Here is a 19,474-nt window from a genome sequence, read left to right as displayed (position 1 = left end):
AATGGCTTGAAACATGAAGATCTATGCTTGAAAGCCACCATTATGTAAATTTGCAGACAATTCCACTGTTGAGGAAGTCAGATGTTACTTGCAATTGCTTTCTTGCAATAGTTTACTATCTCATCTTTCTTTCCCCATGGGAATATATTGTTTCCTCTTACAAGTTCAAGCTCTCAGCGAGCTGCATTGGCCAACTCTCCTGCCAGCATGCCCTGCTAATATAGCAGTACATCTTTCTATCTACTCTTCAGCACTAGTTTTGTATTTATATGGAGCACTGACAATTACACAGCAAACAGCCCAAGCTTCTTGAAAACTACCTGTGTGGTTTAAGACCATGACCTTCTAAAACCACTCCCATGCTAAGCCCTGCCCAAAAGATGTGGTACTCCTATTCTTAGCACTTTCTGGTTTTCTTAAATGCAGCAGCCTCTGCTTACAGATGATGCAGAGGCAAGACTCCTGTGTCTCCTCTTTTGGTCAAAGCTTATTTTACATTGAGTGGAAGATTATGAGTGATCTAAAGGAAAAGTAGTTAAAAATGCTTCGTCTTGTCTATACTCTGTGCTCTGCTCTGAAAGAGCATTTGCACTGATGTACTTGCCATGAGACAGATGGCCTGGAAAAGTCAAATTGGTATAATAAGCAGACATTACAAAATAAAAACTTCCTTTATTTAAAGAAAAAAAAAGAAGAAACACATTAAGACAGTGAGTTTTAGCAAAAACTGATTAGGAAAAAAAAAAGAACAATTTAATGATCCTGACTTTTGAATAAGTTCATTCTTCTTAAATCCATTCTACTATGAAGAGATCTACTATGAAACAATAAATGTAACAAGTAGGAAGAGAAGCAGACCGCTTCGCATTTAGCAACAAATAATCTTTTCTCCATCTGAAGCGGAGGCAAGCTATGGATAACCCTTCCAAAGAAAGAGCTTCTCCTAGCAAACTGAATATGCAAGAGCTGCATTCACATAAGAGCAGAGAACCACTCCCAGGCCACACTTCAGATGTATAAAGACCTCTTCAAAGAAGAAAGGCTACTCTGGAAAGGAAATAGCGTAATACTCATTTGCTTTGTTCATGGCTAAGCTCATAATTGAACAAAAAGACACCACTGAAAGGCAAGGAATCTCACAGCGAACAACAGCGTCAGTGTTCAATCAAGAATGAACTGCCCAGTTATTGTGAGCGGAGTCCTCCACAAGAAACAGTGGTATTATTAACAACCAGCAAAATCCAAACTGCTGGAAGTTTTACAATGCAAATTCCAAACATTTCCTGTTGATGAAATAACAGAATGAAAATTCGCTACTGAGTTATATGCTGATGCATCTGAGACCACAATTATCTAAAGGAGAAAGCCAGGGATAATGCAGCTTTTCAGTCATATTCACTCAGAGGTTGGGGGTCATTTGGAAGAATAGGATAGAGAAAGGAAAGTATAAAGGTGGTAAAAAGTAAGGTCAAGAAGGAGGAGAGGAGATTATAATGTCATGCGAGTTATGGGATAGATGCTGTCAGTGGTGGAGCTACCAGGCAGCCCTGTACAGCTCAACTTAAATGAGGGCAGCAAAGAAAACTTGTTGTTCTTGCCACATCGCAAGATCAAATCAAATTTTGCAGTAGGAAAAACTGGGGTTGCCAGGAGGTTTGGTGCTCTCCTGGGTGAGCAGGAATAGCTGAACCGAGGGACTGCACATCTTAGCATCACCATGCTGGTGCCTGTTTGTCCCCAACCTGTTTCTAATAACCTTGTGAAGTTCCCTTTCATCCCTGCACTTGCATGACACTTCCGTGACACTTCTGTACTGTCAGAAGGGCAAATATAAGTCCTAGGACTCATTCCTAACATGTAACAAGCACTTCCAGGACATCCTCAGGGTCAAAATGACCTGTTTCTTCTCTGCCTTGGGGAATGTCACTGAGCTACAGTGCTATGGAAAAGCATAATTTGTTTTTCTCTTGGCCACTCCGTAATAGTTCAATGGAATGTTTGGATTAACAATGACTCCCCCTTCCATCAGCTACTAAATCCTTTGACAGTTGGGAAACAGCTTTGGCAGCCTTTGAAGGAGAGAGTGGAGAAACAGAACCACAAACCACAGGACTTAGACATCTGAATTAAATTATGAAACGTCCACCAAGTGAATATTCACCAAATGTTTAATAAACAAGCGAATTTGTGGTAAACAAAAAGAGAAAATGACATTCTTGCTTCACCACACACAGCATATGCAAAAACTATGAGAAATATAGGTGATGAGCATTTCATTACAGTTTAGAAGGTATTTTAAGCATGAATTTGTTAAATATACTATAAAGCTAAGGACAATTTAGCCCCCTCCTCAAATGCACAAAAATTACTTGTGCAGCAATTTAGGAACTGCCTTAAGTTGTATAACTATTAATGGATTCTGTAAAGCTTATTTTATGTGACTAAAATTTCTCATGTGCAACATTCAGCACTGAAACTGAAGTGAGTAATCATCAAATCTTCACCTTCAGAATGATAAGAGGTAAAATGCTCAGTAAGCTGTTAAAATGAAGAAGACTGGATGCTTTTGAAAATAATCCTTCTGTAATATTCGTGTCTTAATGGAAGCTCTGTGGATCTCTGACCTGATTCCAAATACCTGAGTGCAATACCCTCACATTTTACATGGGGCAACAGCTCATGCCACTGTTAAAGCATGCTCTGAGAAGTCAGAGCAGCAGCTGCTGAAAACTATCATTACCAAGCACCACACAACTATTTTCTAAGAGATTTATGTCCACTGTTATATTAGCTCACTCTAAAAATGATACATAACATTTGGAGGTCTGCAGATGCGGTGAAATGGTCATCTGCTAACTCAGAGAGTATACTGTTTCTGTCTGAAATCAAACATTTGCCCCACAATATACTCCCCAGTTTTTCACCAAACTGAACAGTTCTAATACGATACTGCATTTCATGCTTTTCTTGTCAAGAAACTGATATGAATTAGCTTTGTGTAATAACGCCTTCTGTGTAATCATGAACAGCGTAACAAAAAAATAAGCAGCATTCTTTTTAGCATTCAGTCTGAAAAACAGAAGTGTTTTAATATACAAAGAACACTGGATTCTGCACAGCCTGCCATATAGGTAATTTGTCACTGTTGAAGATCTATTGACACAGTCAATGAAACATGTTACGTAACTCTGAAATCCTCCCAAACTAAGTGGAAAACAGAATGACAAGCAGTGAAGTACTTCTTTGCAAAAAATCTACTAATCTACTGTATGGGAATTGTTGAATCATAGCTTGAACCACTGATTGATCACCTGAAGTGAGCACTGAGTCAGCCATGGTAGCACAGGTGAAGGCAATTCACGTGTGTGACTGGAAGGGGTGGAGTCTGGCTCCACCTCTCTCAGACCCCATTTAAGGGCTGACCACCAGTAGGGAAGGGTCTTTTTTTGGAGATTGCTCCTTTGGAGTTTTCTGTTGTGAGCCTAGGATGTGGGTGAGTATTTTCCTTTATTTTCTTTGTCTTTTTCTAGCTATACCATTTGTAAAATATCTTGTTTATGTTACTATTTGGCACTGGTTGTTCTGTTAACCGTATATCTACCAAAGGATTTCACTTTGTGGATGTATTCAGCCTTACCAAAATAACATACAGCAGTGGCTGGCAGGAATAAACAGTGTGAACACCACTTCAGAATTACAAAACTAATTCAGTGTTATAAAATAGTGAAGCAGACCCTATAATTTGGCAGAGTAAGCACCTCAGTCATTTGCAAGAAGCTACACAGACCTTAAGTCTAACCTAACTATGGTTCCAACATACCAGGGTATAACAGCACACTGAAGGAATCATGACTGTTGTTGGATTTAGGACTATTAGAGAGATAATTATAAAATAATTGTTCAGTACTATTCTTGCTTATGTACGTATTCCTACACTGTAGGTAAAGTTTCTAATAGGAAATAAAGATTGCAAATCCACATTCTAGAGCTCTCAGTCCAGGGTCCGTGATCAGACAACCTCACCCAGAGTATACCAAAACCATAAGTAATCACAGATATTTGAATGGAAAACTCTCCCCATCTATATAATTGATAACCGAAATGTTTGCTTACGCACCTTTATACCAGATTGCTCACCTAAAAAGACAAGATTTCCAAGCCTGTTACCATATCCAGCTGACACGCTGCATCCCAAATCCCCATAAATCCTCAACGTGATGCCAGAAATAACCTGGATCCACATCTGGCCAACTTCCCAACCGCGTGTATCCTGTAGAATTGTCTATCATCTTACTTTTCGCTTTAACAGGTGTAGAAGGTTCAGGTGGCTTTTACTCCTCACTCTAGCTATAAGCTAAGCTATTGGGGCCCTACCAAGCCAACTTGTACTTCTCCATCTTTATCACAATGGCTTTCTTCTTTAATGAGAAGTAGCTCTTGTCTCTAACTCTAGACTTCAGAAACAAAGGCTGCATAATGACAGCCTTCATTATTAAGCTACCATTATCAATGTTGTGGCAGTTAAAAAAGCAGGAAGCAACTTTAACTTTCATCTCATTCTTTGGCATACGTACAGCTTGTTAAACTTTTATTGCAACTCACCAAAATTTCTCTTTGCTCTTCCAAATTTTTTAAGAAGTTTGAAAACTCATGAAGAGAAGCATCTGTAATTAAAAAATAAATAAATAAAAAATCATTATGTTGCAGGATGTCATGGCAGAAAAATAGCCATTTATAATAACTCCTTACCTACCTATGTATCTTTCATCATCCGTCTCTGCATCACCAATGAATTCAAATTTAAAGTCTCTTAGAGAATGGGCAAATTTTCTCTGGGCTGCTGAAAGGTCTGTGAAGTAAAAAAGCAAGGATTGAATGCTAGAGAATTATTATAAGACGGCTGTAAAATCCTCCTACCCCTGATCAACTTTTACAATAAACCTTTAACACGGGTCTGCCTAAGGACATTACAAGATAACAAGTGTTGTCTAGGCCTCTTCTGTTCTCATGTGGGATTCTGTCACACAGATTTCTTTATATGAGCCTATGCAGTACAAAGCAAGCACAATTATCTGTACAGTATCAGACCTATTCTTACACTTCACTATATGATCCCAAGCCGTACAGACAGATTTGTAACTACAGAAATTTAAGTCACAACACTCTGAATAAGTTGTGACAACAAAGGATTCCCTGCTAACCTGAAGTCACTAGCGTATTTGCTAGTGCAAACACACGTTTTAGGATTTCCTGCATGTGTTATGCAGATATGTATAAATATTCAACTAGGAGACTTAAGCTAAATTAAAAAGAATTGTTGCGTTAGGACTAGAAATTCTAAGGGCACAAAACCAGGCTAAAAGTTTAGTTCACTCTATTGTTATTTTTTTTAATATTAATAACGCATTCTTCTTCAAGTAGTTTTTTTCAGTGAGCTTTTGACAATTTGGGGTCAGAAGTCTATACTCCGCACCCCTCAGGAAGCAATTAGATTCTGTACTCAGCTACAAATCCAAACCCTTCCTAGGATTTATAACACCATAAATTAGCAGCATACACACACTTTTCTGTTGTGCTGATATGTGCAGTTTTGGGAATGTCACGGGTTCTGGAGGGAAGGAATTGTTCAATTGGGGAAAAGAAAAAAAATGTGCATCTTAGTATACTCTTACTCAGTAATAGACATTTTATTCAGTTTTTTGGTGTCAGCCAAGGCTAAGAACAGTTTGAAATGTTTTGTTAATCTGTAATCTTTTCTATATCACGTGCAGTTCTAAAAGGGCTAAAAACAAACCTTTAGCACACTGGCTAGGCATTTCATTTTTTAATATTGAACAGGAACTAAAAGAACACAACGTTCTTCAAAAAGATTTAAATAAAAAACACAAAAACCACCAAAACCATGTCAGATTATTCATGCAATACATTTTGTGTTGTATCATCTCTCACAGTCAAGTACTGTTTTGGCATATAAGGCTGCACTTTAAGTTCAGTTCAACCACATCAAAGTTTAAGTCACAAAAACTCTACCAGCAGCAAGAGGACAAAAAAAAATATGCTTTCCACATTTATTTCTCCATTTCTCCTCATCTATTTCTCTTAAGCTCTTTTCTCACCTATTGTTTACAAGTGCTACTCCCTTCAGTCTCACACTGTCAATTATTTGCCTTCCTTTGAAACTGCTTCTGAAGCTAGTATGTGTACTCTTCAGCCCACAAGCAGCAGGAGGCCTTGTGGGCTAAAAGGCTTCTATAGCAGACCATTAAAGAAAAGTCCTCCTATCTGTGAAAGGATTAAAAGCTCAAAAGTACAAGTTTCTCAAACACAGAAGGTTATGCCGATTTGTGAGCCAAGTCACAATATCAGGTTGAAAAGAGTTTATTTGTGAGAGAATGGGTCTATCAACCCACAGTCTCCCAAACCTATTTAATTTTTATGAATCCGATAATCTCATGCCAAAGCCCTGTCATATGAGAAATTTCTCCTCACGGAAGGAAAGAGCTATTTATTTTGTTTCCCCTGCTTTTAGAGGTGAAGTACTTGGATAACTCTGACCGCAGCACTGCATGCGGGCACACAACAACCCCACACCTCTTCCCAGAACCTCTCTACTGCCAAGTCCTACAAGAGCAGTGTGAGACCATCCCCTACAGAGCTTCTTACCCCATCTCTCCGGTGATAGTGACTGCAGGCAGAACCCGTGCCTGTGCTCCGATGCTTTCAGTGGGAAACCCAACAACTTACACTTATCACAGGCTCAGAAATTCGCATTCATGCACTATTCCTTACCACATTTGTTAAGGGATTGGAAATCCCTATGTGAGTTGGAAGCGGTAAACCTTTAACATTCTGCGTCTAGATTTGCAGAGTTAAAGTCTTAAAGTCATGAAAACATGTTAAAGTTTTGTAATGTATTTCCACACATCTATGTGAAATGTTCAGGAACTGTTCCACAAAATTGTAGGAAGGATGGGAGGAGGTTGGGAATTTTAGAATACAGAAGAATGATTTTACGTGGCCAGAAAAGTCACAAATATTTGATTGAAACAGCAGCAGGTTGAGAAGGCAATGAGATAGAATAAGAACATAACAAATAAGAAGACACTAGAGCAAAACAAATACCAATAAAACACTGCAAGATGCAACTGGAAAGAAGTGAACCTCCTGACCAGGTAAGGGCATCTTCGCAATGACCAGAGTCCCAGCTGTTGCCAGAATAGAGAGGTATTGAATCCTGCTCAGTCTGCACATATAAACTGCAACAATCATCATCCATTGTTTTACGTATTGTTCATCAATCTTTTTTTTTTTTTTGTCTAAATTTACTTTCAAGTCCACGTTATGTTTTCATTCCCTGGGCGAAAATCACACTGGTTTAACATAAAGTGAGTGCTCTTCTGGGCAGAACCACAGAAACTGAGAAGTCTCTGCTCTGCTTCTTGTTAAGGTAAAAATAACAAAGCTGAGTATCGAGTAGAGATGGAGGAAAACTTTTGAGAAAAGGCAGAACGAGAATGTGGAGTTTCCTCTTCTACAGCACAGAAAGAGTGATGAGGATGACAGATAGACTCAAAAAGCCTTGTGCTTGATTTTCTTAATGGTATTTTTACTTAAATGGTTGCCACAGGAGGACCCTGATGTTCCAGCATCATTTGACCTGGCAATTTCTCTGATTATTCCAGTTTATTTGCTGGGCAGCAGAATTAAGTTATTGTTCATTATATGAATATATAGTAACCAACTTGCCAGGAAGTATTTATTTAAATACTTAACTACATTGTATGCTCTACTCCAAAAGAAAAAACTTAACTCGTCTCTGGTGTGGATGGTTGTATAATATTTAACTCTAGTTGCAAAGAAACCCTTTAATCCTTCTGTCAGTTTTGATTAGAAACTTCACATGAACCCCATGCAATCACTATGTAATTTTGCAGACAACTCCAACTCAGAAAAACATTTGACTTTAAATTTATTGGCATAGAAGCAAGTGAAAGCCTCATTGCTTTGGGATTTTTCCAAAATGAGTTTCCAATCCAAGTATCGGTGGCATCTGGTGCCCAAATCAATGAGTACTAAATGAATACTAAAAAAAATAAATGAACAAAAGCAATTCAGAATAACAACAACCACATCTCCATGAGAAGCACAAAGTACAAAAAACTTGCAGTCCTCCACAGCCATAGCAACACATCTTATAAGCATGAAAGTAAGCCATTTGTTTCGTCTTCTCATGCAACCTTCATTCTTCATTCTGTTTCCAAACAAAAACTCTTGCGTGAAAAAAATACAAGCTGGCATTCGTGGTAGGGGAAAAAACAGAGCTTTGTTGGTGTTGGTTTCTTTCTTATATACAGTGTTTGGATTTGTTTTTATTACGGTTTCTGGGGCAGGTACATGAGTATGCTCTGGACAATTAGTTTATAAAACGAAGTTTTGATTTTTGCTTTGTACCCACCAGCAAGAGTTTATATTCAAGCACTGTCTCCACTTAGCACTCTTCTCAGCGGCCTACAGACTCACTGCTTACCTTTGCTTTGCCTCTCTGGACATATTCACCATATTCAGAGAGCTTTAACTGCATATGCCAGAGCAAGTAAGCAGTTAAAAAAAAGAAAAATAAAGGGGAACTAACCTATGATTGTTCACAAGTGACAAATTAAAAACGACGCATGAATTCTCTCTTCTAAAACACAACAGCACAAGAACAAATACATTCTTCCTGCCCAATAGCTAAAATAAGGAGCTGTTTGACAGTGACCATGTATGCTACATGTACACTACTCAGAGAAGGACCCCAGATTTCAAGGATGTTGGCTCAACCTACTATATGAGAAAGTATGCAACAATCTCAAATAAACGTTTCAACCTTCACAAGTAATTACACTGTATCTACATAACACAGGAAGACAGATATGCATAGTATGCTTTTGTACACACACAACTGTTTGATGAAATTATCTTTTAAAAGACTTGTTACTCCACATGGCAGAGCTAGCAGCATATGCTACAATACAGCATTTATTTTGGTTATCAAGGAAACAGTGAAATAACTAGCAGAACTATTATAGAGTAGCAAAACTGTAGTAGAGTAGTCTGTGAGGTCTAGCAACGAGAAACAGAAGAATTCACAAATCTTTCTTACACCTTAGGAAAATGTACGCAATTGTTATGCAACTGGGCTCCAAAAGCACCAGGGTGAAAAGGTTTGTCTGTTTAACTGCAGAACATCTGCTGGATATATAGAGAGAGAGGTTGTGGACTCTCCATCTCTAGAGACATTCAAGACCCTCCTGGACTCCTACCTGTGCAACCTGGTCTAGGGAACTGCTTTGGAAGTGGGGTTGGACTCAATGACCTCTAGAGGTCCCTTCCAACCCCTACAATTCTGTGATATTCAGTGATATTCATCAGTATCACACGCTAATTATTCAACTTAAGTCTGTAGGATAAATTCTGTATATCTAGTGCTCTGTACTTAGCTGTATTGGCTTTATAGCTCAAGCTTGAGCACTCACTGGCACAAACTGTATTGGCTGCTCACCACACTAGAAATACATTTGCCTTTTAAATCAGATTATTCATACACCAAGCAGAGTGTTAGAGGCAAGTATAAAACAAGCAAGACGATGGAAAAAGGAAATAGAATGATTAACATGACCTCACAACAAGTGAATGAACAACTGGAAAAAAAAATGCACCAAATCTGAACTATAATGAAAACTGTAGGTTATAACTGCCTCAGTCTGAATTTAAGAAGGCTAATACAAATGACTAAGTTCACAGAATCACAGAATTGTAGGGGTTGGAAGGGAACTTTAGAGATCATCAAATCCAACCCCCAAGTTCCCATCTTCTGTCTGCTCATCATATGTTGCATAAAACGTTATGAAATGTTAATGTTTGAAATCAGACAATTTATCCAAATGGCACATGGTTGACCTCAGTGTATGCAATTGGACTGCAAAAGCAGCAAGTAAGCATATTTTTGGCAGATATTTCAGTTAAAAATAGCTCTTTTGTGAGCTGACAAAAATAATAAACAGATTGAAACAAGTAGTTTTCTGCAGGTCCAAACATTAACATGGTACTTAAATACTCCAGAATCAATAGCTTGAGGCAAATGCAAGTTTCAGTCTCAAGTGACCAGCCAGTGTCTTTTGAAACAAGAAAGCAGATGACAAGACTACTACAAGAGAAATACTGATTTCTGCACAGAAAAATATAGGTAGTTTGGAGGGAAAAAAACACACACAAAGTCTGTTGGTTTCTTTTCTAAAACTCTTCTTCAGTGTACCACTGACCTTGTGAAAAATAAGCACCTCATTTTTGAAAGTAAGCTCTCTTTAAGTCATTGAATCTCAAGTCTCTAGGGGAAAAAGGCTTAGTAGAATAAATTGACTGTACACAAGCAACCTACAATGCAGAAACCTCAGTGTAACAACAGGAGGATCCTGGGGTAGAAAAGGGAAACAGTTAACCCTAACATAGTAAAGCCACATTTAAGACATATTTCAATGAACTGAATCGCAATGCCCATGCTATCACTCTCATTATGATATGCTTTTGTAACATTTTTCAACCTTTCTATTTTAAGGAGATGCATTTTATTCTTTTATTGCTTTCTTTTAAGAAGAAAGTGAGAAATGAGAACACAATTTAAAATAAAATTTAAAATAAACCAGAAGTTTGTATGGGAACTGTTGAATCACGGCCTGAACCACTGATTGATCACCTGAGGTGAACACTGAATCAGCCATGGGAGCACAGGTGAAAGCAATTCACCTGTGTGACCAGAAGGGATGGAGTCTGACTCCCCCTCTCCTAGACCCCATTTAAGGGCTGACCAGCAGTGGGGAAGGATCTTTTTCTGGAGATTGCTCCTTTGGAGTTTCCACTGTGAGTCTGGAACATGGGTGAGAATTCTACCTCTTTTTGATTGTTTCTTTCCACTGCAGTAACTTTTCTTGTTTTACATCCTGATTACTGTACTGTTTAAACTGCTTTTTCTGTTAACAATAGAATATCTACGTAAGTAGTATTTGAACTGTTTGTTCTGTTAACGATACAAAGTTAGACTAGAAAGGAAAAGAAACCAGTTTTCTTTTTACAAAGCTCTGCAGTTAACACAGAAAAAAGTCCTTTCCCTTTCTTCCATTTTTTTTTAAATGAAAACAAACTGACAATTTCACAACATCCCTCAATTTATCAAAGGCTTCGTTATATAGATTCAACTCCAAAAGCAAAACCATTACCAAGTATTTATCAGAGTTCCTTATCAAAGCACTGAAATTAACTCTAAGAGTATTTTCAGCATGGAAGACAAGCCTAGAATTAACCTGGTTAATAAAGCTAACCACCTGGTATTTCACCAGGTACAGGAGTGGCAGAGTTCTTCAACATCGTAAGGTAGATATTTGGGTTTTCTGAATTCTCAGTTCTTTTGGTCTGGCTACTCCAGTAGCCTGTTCTGTCCCACACTCAAAAAAAGAGAAGGAAAAAACCCATGACTCAAACCACCTTGAAGGAACCACTTCCTCTGGATTATTCTTATAATCAAATCTTAAGGTGCAAGCTAGCAGTCAATCTTTTGCTCTCTGTGTAGTAATTACTCACTGCTGAAGTCACAAGACAGCATGAGTTCTTGTACAGAAATCTTTGTGCCCTTCATTAAGTGATTAACACAGGATTTAAAAAGATGCAATATCAAAAGCTGTATTTCTTGTCCTGGGTAATAAAATAATAGTGTTTTGCTTTCCCATGTCAGAAAGATAAGACACAGCGGAACGCATTACTAGAACCACTCCAACAAGTTCTGCAGTGAGAGATACAGCAACCACGACACCAGTACAGAAGCATTTTTCTCCAAGCTCGGCCTCCTGCCTCACCACCAGTCAAACCCAGCATCCTTCAGCAGCCATCACAGTGATTCTCTGGGATGCAGAACACAATCTAGGGGTTAATCCCAACTTGCCCTTCCAACCATCTCTATGGTGCTTGTAATCTAACTATCTGAGTATTAAATACGTGCAAGCAAGAGACACAGTTAATCTAACTGGGCATCCTGCTATGCTTTTTGCACTGAGAAAGGAAATAATCTTTTGAAAATCCACCACATAGATCCCTCCAAATGTTTCACGTCAAAGATTAGCATCAGCAAGCATTCCTGAAAAATAGCCATGATCAAATGCAGTAGCCTTGATCCAGCCAATCTGGTCAGACTCTCTTTTTTAATTGACAAAGCCCATTCCTGAAATTCTACTGAAACTTCTCACAGGCAATTGTAGACAGCTAACTGGAGAGTGTGTGAAAAGCATTTTTCAGCTCTAAGCCCCACCTTTCCTAGCCAGTTTACAGGCTGGGACAGAGCCGGTGGATGTTGCTTTGTCAAGACCAGTCCTGCAACAACAGCACGGCGCTCAGGAGCCACTCTGTATGCCGCTCTCCAAGGCACACACTGAAGTCAAAACCAAACATAATTATTACAGTTCTGCAAAGTAGTTATCCCACAGCAAGCTGGCAGTCCTTTTCTGATGAGAAGGATGTCAGATGAATCATGTACACTTTCAATTCACCAAACCTTATTTTGGATAACTCACAGCTTGTTTGCCACAAAAGGAGATGGTCTGAAAGAGAGAAGTCAGGAATCCCCATTTTGTGTCTCATTTTTTCCACAGTTGGCTTTATCTATCTGGGAGTAAACTATCTATAAAATGTCCTTAAAAAGCAGGAAAATCAATGAGGAATCTGCAAAGCAAAGATTTAACCTATCACACGTGAAAAATGGCAACAAAATAAGTAAAATCCCAAAGTCTTCAGTAATGTGTTTTGTAACGATAGCTAGAAAGGATATGTCTCTATTTCTGCAGGAAGCAGGAGTCCTAGAGATGTCATCAGAAGATGGCACCAGCTGCTCTGTGAGCTCCTGGCACACTCCAAGGACACCAAGTGCTCCCTCCAAACAGGACCTCCTACTGTACTCTATTAGCAACAGTCCTGCTCAGCCTCAGCATTTCAAGGGACATTTTTTTAATAGGATAAGTGAAAGAGAAATGCTTGCACATTGAAATGGTGCTTAGCTGCCCTGAGGAAAATCATATCATTTGTTGTAGTGTTGTTGAACAGCAGCAAACCCAATTTTGCTCAGATTTGTCTTTTCCATTGCCTTCCTAAGCCAGGTTTCTTCTCTCCTTTCCCAAGTATGTATGTTCCCAAAACATGACACAAAATATTCCTCTAATGCTAATATAAAAGACACTGCCAGCAAGCAATTTACGTGTTTACATAACAAGTAATAACTATTCTTCAGAATATGTTGAAATACTATATTTTAGGAAGAAAGTATTTATGTTAATAGAGCTTAAAAGCATAATCATCCAGTATCCAAATTAAATCAGCACCTATCCAAATTAACTCTCACAGGGATTTCTCATGGTCTTCCTTACCATTCTTTTTCAAACTTAAAATAAGGAAAACATTGGAGAGCTTTTTCATGGAAACTCGATCTTGCAATTCTTCAGAGAAGAGAAATCCATTCTTATCAATGATTTAAAGAAGTGTCAATTTTACAATCCTGCAACATTTACCTACATTAGTCTGCTGACTCCTGTGAGACCATCTGGTGATTAAAACTGTACAACCAGTTCTAAAACATGAAATGGATGTCCTCCTGCACTACACTCAGTACAATCCACACTTTCCACTTCTTATTTTCAAGCAGTTTGGAAACACGAAAGATGGCTGACGGTCAAGCTTTTTCATTTGTTTCTTAATCCATTTACTAGTTATTTTCATCAAATGGGTAAGTTGTGATAGAATGAGGACTAGCTCTGAAATAAAAACTGAAGACAAGAAGGCAGTTATGGCTTTTTGATTTCCCTTCTGCTCTTCCCAACGAAAAGCTCTTCTTGAAAATTGTATCTTACACCACAGCTGCTATACGAGGTCATTTGCTAGAGCCAGTGAGCACTGAAAAATTAAGGATCAAACTTATATATATATATATAAAAATTTATACTAATTTTCTCAATGCTAAAACAAACTGGATTCTTAATCAGCACTGAGCTTTGCATTCTTCAGTCAAACACACAGATTTTCCACCAGGCCCATTTTAGCTGAGATTTATCCATGACTTCGGAGAGTAAGATGCAATGCACATACACGCATCTCCAAACACAACTCAAGCACTGCTTTCAGGTTTAAAGCTTTTCCAACACATTCCATCGCTGTTCTGAGAGTGCCCAGTACAAGATAGCACAGAGCCCCACAGAACACAGCCCCTTGTCTGCTTCACAATGCTTTTTTAAGCAGCATCTTGGCTTGTCTTAGATGTTTTGCAGGCAAGAAAAAGAGAACCTTTTCTCTCTGGGCATGAGAGAAGACTGGGGAAGGTAGCAAAAGAAGAAGGATGCAGCTGAATGCAGCTCAACAGCACAAGCCAGGCTACCACTACAGCCATAATAGGTTTATACCAGCTTTTACTAATACCACAATAATTTTGGGTTACCTGCATTAAAAAAAAAATAACTGCAACATCACGGGAATATGGTGTCTCACTGTTCTGCACAGATGAAGGCCATGCTTGCACGAATATCTCAGTCAATATCAGAAGGTACATAACAAAGAACATTAAGCCTCTAATGATGATTAGCTTCAGAACCTAAGGCTGCTTTACTTTTGGATGGTGCTTTTGGTCAGAATTCACCCTGCAGAAAAGCTTCAGAGCTCTTTGCAAACCTTAGCCTAGCGATTCTCCAGCTGCAGTCCACTATACCTCTAGATCTATTAGATGTGGCTCATTGGGACAGCAGAAAACCATAAACATTTCTACCTTCCAAGCCAAAAGACCAAGGTCCGTGAGAAATTTTGAGGGCTAACCGTAGACAAAATAAATGTGAGTTGTTTGGATTTCTTCTTTCAAAGTGTTTGTTTATGGTACAAAGTCCATAGGAAAAAAAATGTATGCACAGACCTGTAACTGCCACTTAGCTCATCTTGTGACCAGAGTTTCGCAATGTCACTTTAAGTGCAGGGTTGCAAACTAAAAGAAACGCAACAACCCAGATTGTACAGAGACTTGCTGACTCTTATTTACCTTTGCTCTCACTTGTGTATTTTCTCATCCTGCTCTCAGTCAACACATGACTGCTGGAGAACAGGTAACAAAGATCTCTGTTGGTTGATAATAAAACTCTCCAAACAAGCACTACAGTTCCCCAGAAGCAAGAGATATACTGAGAATACTATAATTTTTTTCCTCAAAATTCATTCCAATGAAGACAGAATACCTGCAGCTGTACACCACAAATAAGTAAGAGGGATAGCTAAAACACATCTGTTTAATTATGCCCTCCAGAGCACCAATGTGAATTACAATGTACATTAACATCACACCACTATATCTTAGTCACAAATATGGTTCACATAACTGAAGCTTATTTGTCTTTTTTTACATTTTATTTTCATGATCATCTAGCCACAGTTCAAAGATAAGAATTACTGGCATATGGTGATCTGAGAGGAATGGCACACACTGCCTCGCAGAACAGGATGTCAGCCCTCTCGTGTGGTATAAATACTCTTCACTTTATACCTCAAACACTTCTGTCATCAATTCATTCATACTTTGCTACCATAATATGAAGTAACACAAAATGTTTCTTCTACAGCACAGCTAGTTTCCACTTCAAAAGTGAAGCAGTGGCAACCTACGCTTTCATTAACTGCTGTCTTCTTCTTCCCGGAGCACTTAACACATACACCCTCCAGATGACAACCCCTACACACATGAATAATGTAGAGTACCTGAGCCACAGAAAGGCCTTCATGTACACAGAAGGAGAGCTTCACTGTTCAAGTTTGCCAAGTATTTCCAAAGGCAGATCAAAAATAAATAAGAAGATAGTACACTAATGAAAAAAAAGTGTAAAACAGAATTCATATCTTAAAAGGCATATAGCTGGAATAAGCAAATGCAGAAAAGCTGTTATTTAGGTAGCACCTAAACATAGCAACTCTAAAGTTTGTTTGTCCAATAATCCCACCCTCACCAGTAACATTAAGTGATAAATGCCAAACCACACTCCATCATATTTGAAAAAAAACACACATGGTTGTCAGATGAAGTCTCTGGTAACTGGAAAAAGGGAAACATCACTTCTATATTCAAGAGAGGGAGAAAGGAAGACCCAGGGAACTACAAGCCAGTGAGCCTCATGACTGTGACTGGGAAGATCATGGAGCAGATCCTCCAGAAAGAAATGTTAAGGCACGTGTGAGATGCAGAGGTGACCTGAGACAGCCAGCATGGCTTAATCAAGGGCAGCTTATGCCTGACCTGGTGGTCAGGTGGCTTTCTATGATGGAGAGAATCTAATAAGGTTCAACAAGACCAAGTACAAGCTGTTGCCCTTGGTTCGAGGCAATCCCAGATGAGAGTACAGCCTGGGATAAGAACTCACTGAGAGCAGTCCTGTGGAGAAGGACTTGGGGTCTTGATGAATAAAACCTGGACATGAGCCAGCAGTTTGCTCTTGCAGCCCAGAAGGCCAACAGTATCCTGGGCTGCATCAGAAGAGAGGTGGCCAGCAGGGATACGGAGGTGACTGTTCCCCTCTCCTCTGCCCTTGCAAGGCCCAACCTAGAGTATTGCATCCAAGCCTGGGCTCCGTAGTACAGGAGGAATGTGGAGCTGTTGGAGCAGGTCCAGAGGAAGTCCACAAAGATGATCATAGGAATGGATGATCTCTTCCATGAAAATAGGGTGAGTTGGGCTCGTTTAGCTTGGAGAATAGAAAGCGCTGGGAAGTTCTCATTGTGGCCCTCCAGTACATGAAGGGAGCTTACGAGCAGGAGGGGGACTGACTTTTGGCATGGTCTGATAGTGGTAAGACAATGGGGAATGGCTTTAAACTAAAAGAGGGGAGATTCAGGTTACATGTTCTTATGCAAGAGGGTGATGAAGCACTAGAATAGGTTGCACAGAGAGGCTGTGTATGCCCCAAGTTCAAAGGCATTCAAGGTCAGGTTGGACGTGATCCTGGGCAACTTGCTCTAGCCGTGGTTGGCAACCCTGTCCATGGCAAGGGGTTGGAACAAGATGATCTTTAAGGTCTCCTCAAATCTAAGCCATTTTATGATTCTATGAATGCAACCAGATTACTAAAAAATGCTTTTTATTTCAGAAAAAGAAAAAAAAAAGACACAACTGACTGAACTAAGACACTATTTTGTATGTGACATAAAGCATATTAGCATATGACACTGTGCAGGAGCTGTTAAATCATAAACCATAAATCATAATCATGTTAAACCAGTAATTGATCACCTGAGGCGAGCACTGAGTCAGCCATGGGAGCACAGGTGAAGACAATTCACCTGTGTGACTGGAAGGGGTGGAGTCTGGCTCCACCTCTCCTAACCCCATTTAAGGGCTGACCACCAGTGTGGTAGGTTCCCTTTTTGGAGATGGCTTCTTTGGATTTTCTATCATGAGCCTAGGATACAGGTGAGCATTTTTTTCCTTTATTTTGTTCATGTCTTTTCCATCCCCATACTCTGTCTAACTATACCATCTATAAAATATTATGGTTATAATGCCATTTGGTATTATTCATTCTGTCAACTTTACAGACACCAACAGCATCCATTTTTTCAAGAAAGCCTGCTTATTAGAAGCAGTGAGCTGGTAATTTGAGCATTCAACCACAATACCAGAGATGACTGATCAACATGCAACTTCTGTTTCTACCTCTTTTTTCTGCAACTTCTCCATTGCCCACATGCAATTCAATCAAACATAGGACCAAGATGTGAACAGTTGCTTCAGGGCTTGTGTGAGTTCCCCAACCATGGGAAAATGATTGTTCAGGGAACTCAGCACACAAAGAGGAAGCAACTCACCACGTACATTCTAAAAGTCATGAAAGCAAAACAGCACAGCAGTAATGCAAGAAAAACTGGATTCAAACATGAAGCACGTCTAACCAGCAGTTCAAGACAAGTCCTGAACTCACTGAGAGACACACACGAAGGAGTATGCTGACAGAATAATTTATAGTGGCTCAGAAGCCTGCAAAATCCGGGCATGTCGGTGTTGTGCATGCCCACAGCAGGGCTGAGTCTCCTGCTTGCACTTGGTCTCATCAGAGCTTTGAGCTGCCTATAACGCCCAAATCTAAATGGCAATCAAACCTTGCATGTGGCAAAAGTCTCAGCATACACCCAGCTGTAAGCTACCTCTCCAGCTTCCATCTACATGTCACATTGAGCATCAAATACTTAAGACAGCTCTATGTGTGAGCTTGGAAGAAGCAGGAAGCAGTAGTTTCATGCCAAGGTATGGATTTGAGGGGAAAAAAAAACACAGACAGCAACTGTATTTCTACCGGTAGTTGAGTGTTTTGGCATATAATGCATTTAAAAGTAGAAATAAGTACATTTAATTAGGAAAGCTGGCTTGTACACAAAATGAAAGAACAGGATTAGAGGCTGCTTTACATTTCAGCCCAGGCTTAGCCTCTGACAGGCTGCTCACTGTGTGTCCCAGGCCCCAGTCATTACAAGGGCAAGCACCTCCACCTTGAGAGTGCCAACAGTGATGAAGGTATTTCTGGACAACAGACTCAGCTGTTCACCTATAGAAGTCTCACTCTCAACACATTTGATACAGGTAAACTGATACTGAAGCAGCACATTGTTTGAAGAACTGGATGTTTAAGGTGGTGGGCAATGTGCAGAACTTCCAATGCTTACATTTTATGTAGGGTATTAGTTAATCTTTCAGAAATAAAAGACACACAAAACCACAACTAAATTATTGAAAATGATTGGTATTAAAAAAATGAAGCTTTCAGGACTGGGAGACTTATATTTTCAGGCAATCAATCTACAGGCTAATCCCAAAAGCAACCTGGATGCAGAACCATATCAAGTACTTAATTAGATCTTCCATTGTAAGAATTAGGTAGCCACTATAAATCTTAACCATTATGACTCAGAAAAGCAAGCTTAAAGAAGCAGCATCTTCAGCTACATATAAAAGAATTAGTACCTTCATTACTATTCATCTTTGCTCTCATTTTAAATGTCAAAAGAGCCAAACATAATATAACCTCATATTAATGCAAATGCCTTAATGTGTAATTTCATTTTGTTTCCTAGCTGACTTTCACACTGATATTTTTCCAGAGTTGTCTTAGAATGTTCTTTTCAATACTGTAACAGAAGGAAAACGGATGATGATAAAAACTACTATCACTTCTATGTAATGTTAGGCAAGTGCACTAAGTTGTATGATACTGGAAACAGTCTGGGCTATTATTTATTATCCAGATCACCACATCTGTCTGACCTAGATCATGAGCAACTAAGCAGATGCTTAGTCCTCCAGCTGCCACATTGTTCATCACGCTGTGAAGGCATCAAGTAACATTCACATTGTGCAAGTATGTGAGGTTAACAGGTCAGGATGTATTAA

General features: G+C 39.2%; 1 protein-coding gene across 2 annotated transcripts in view; it reads right to left on the bottom strand.

Moving 5' to 3' along the window:
* The window catches only part of ARHGAP10 (Rho GTPase activating protein 10), a 123,365-nt gene that overhangs the window by 88,064 nt on the left and 15,827 nt on the right, over nt 1-19,474 (bottom strand). For both annotated transcript variants that reach the window (XM_065736379.1, XM_065736380.1), the window contains exons 2-3: nt 4,754-4,849; nt 4,603-4,664 (exon numbers count right to left, since the gene is read on the bottom strand). In XM_065736379.1, the coding sequence (XP_065592451.1) occupies nt 4,603-4,664; nt 4,754-4,849 (158 nt within the window). The remainder of the gene's footprint in view (nt 1-4,602; nt 4,665-4,753; nt 4,850-19,474) is intronic.

This window comes from Cyrtonyx montezumae, unplaced genomic scaffold, assembly GCF_038088225.1.
Source record: "Cyrtonyx montezumae isolate F1298 unplaced genomic scaffold, pur_monq_1.0 scaffold_2, whole genome shotgun sequence".
NCBI lineage: Eukaryota > Metazoa > Chordata > Aves > Galliformes > Odontophoridae > Cyrtonyx > Cyrtonyx montezumae.
Note: the sequence above shows the minus strand (reverse complement) of the source record. Positions and strands in the feature narration are given on the sequence as shown.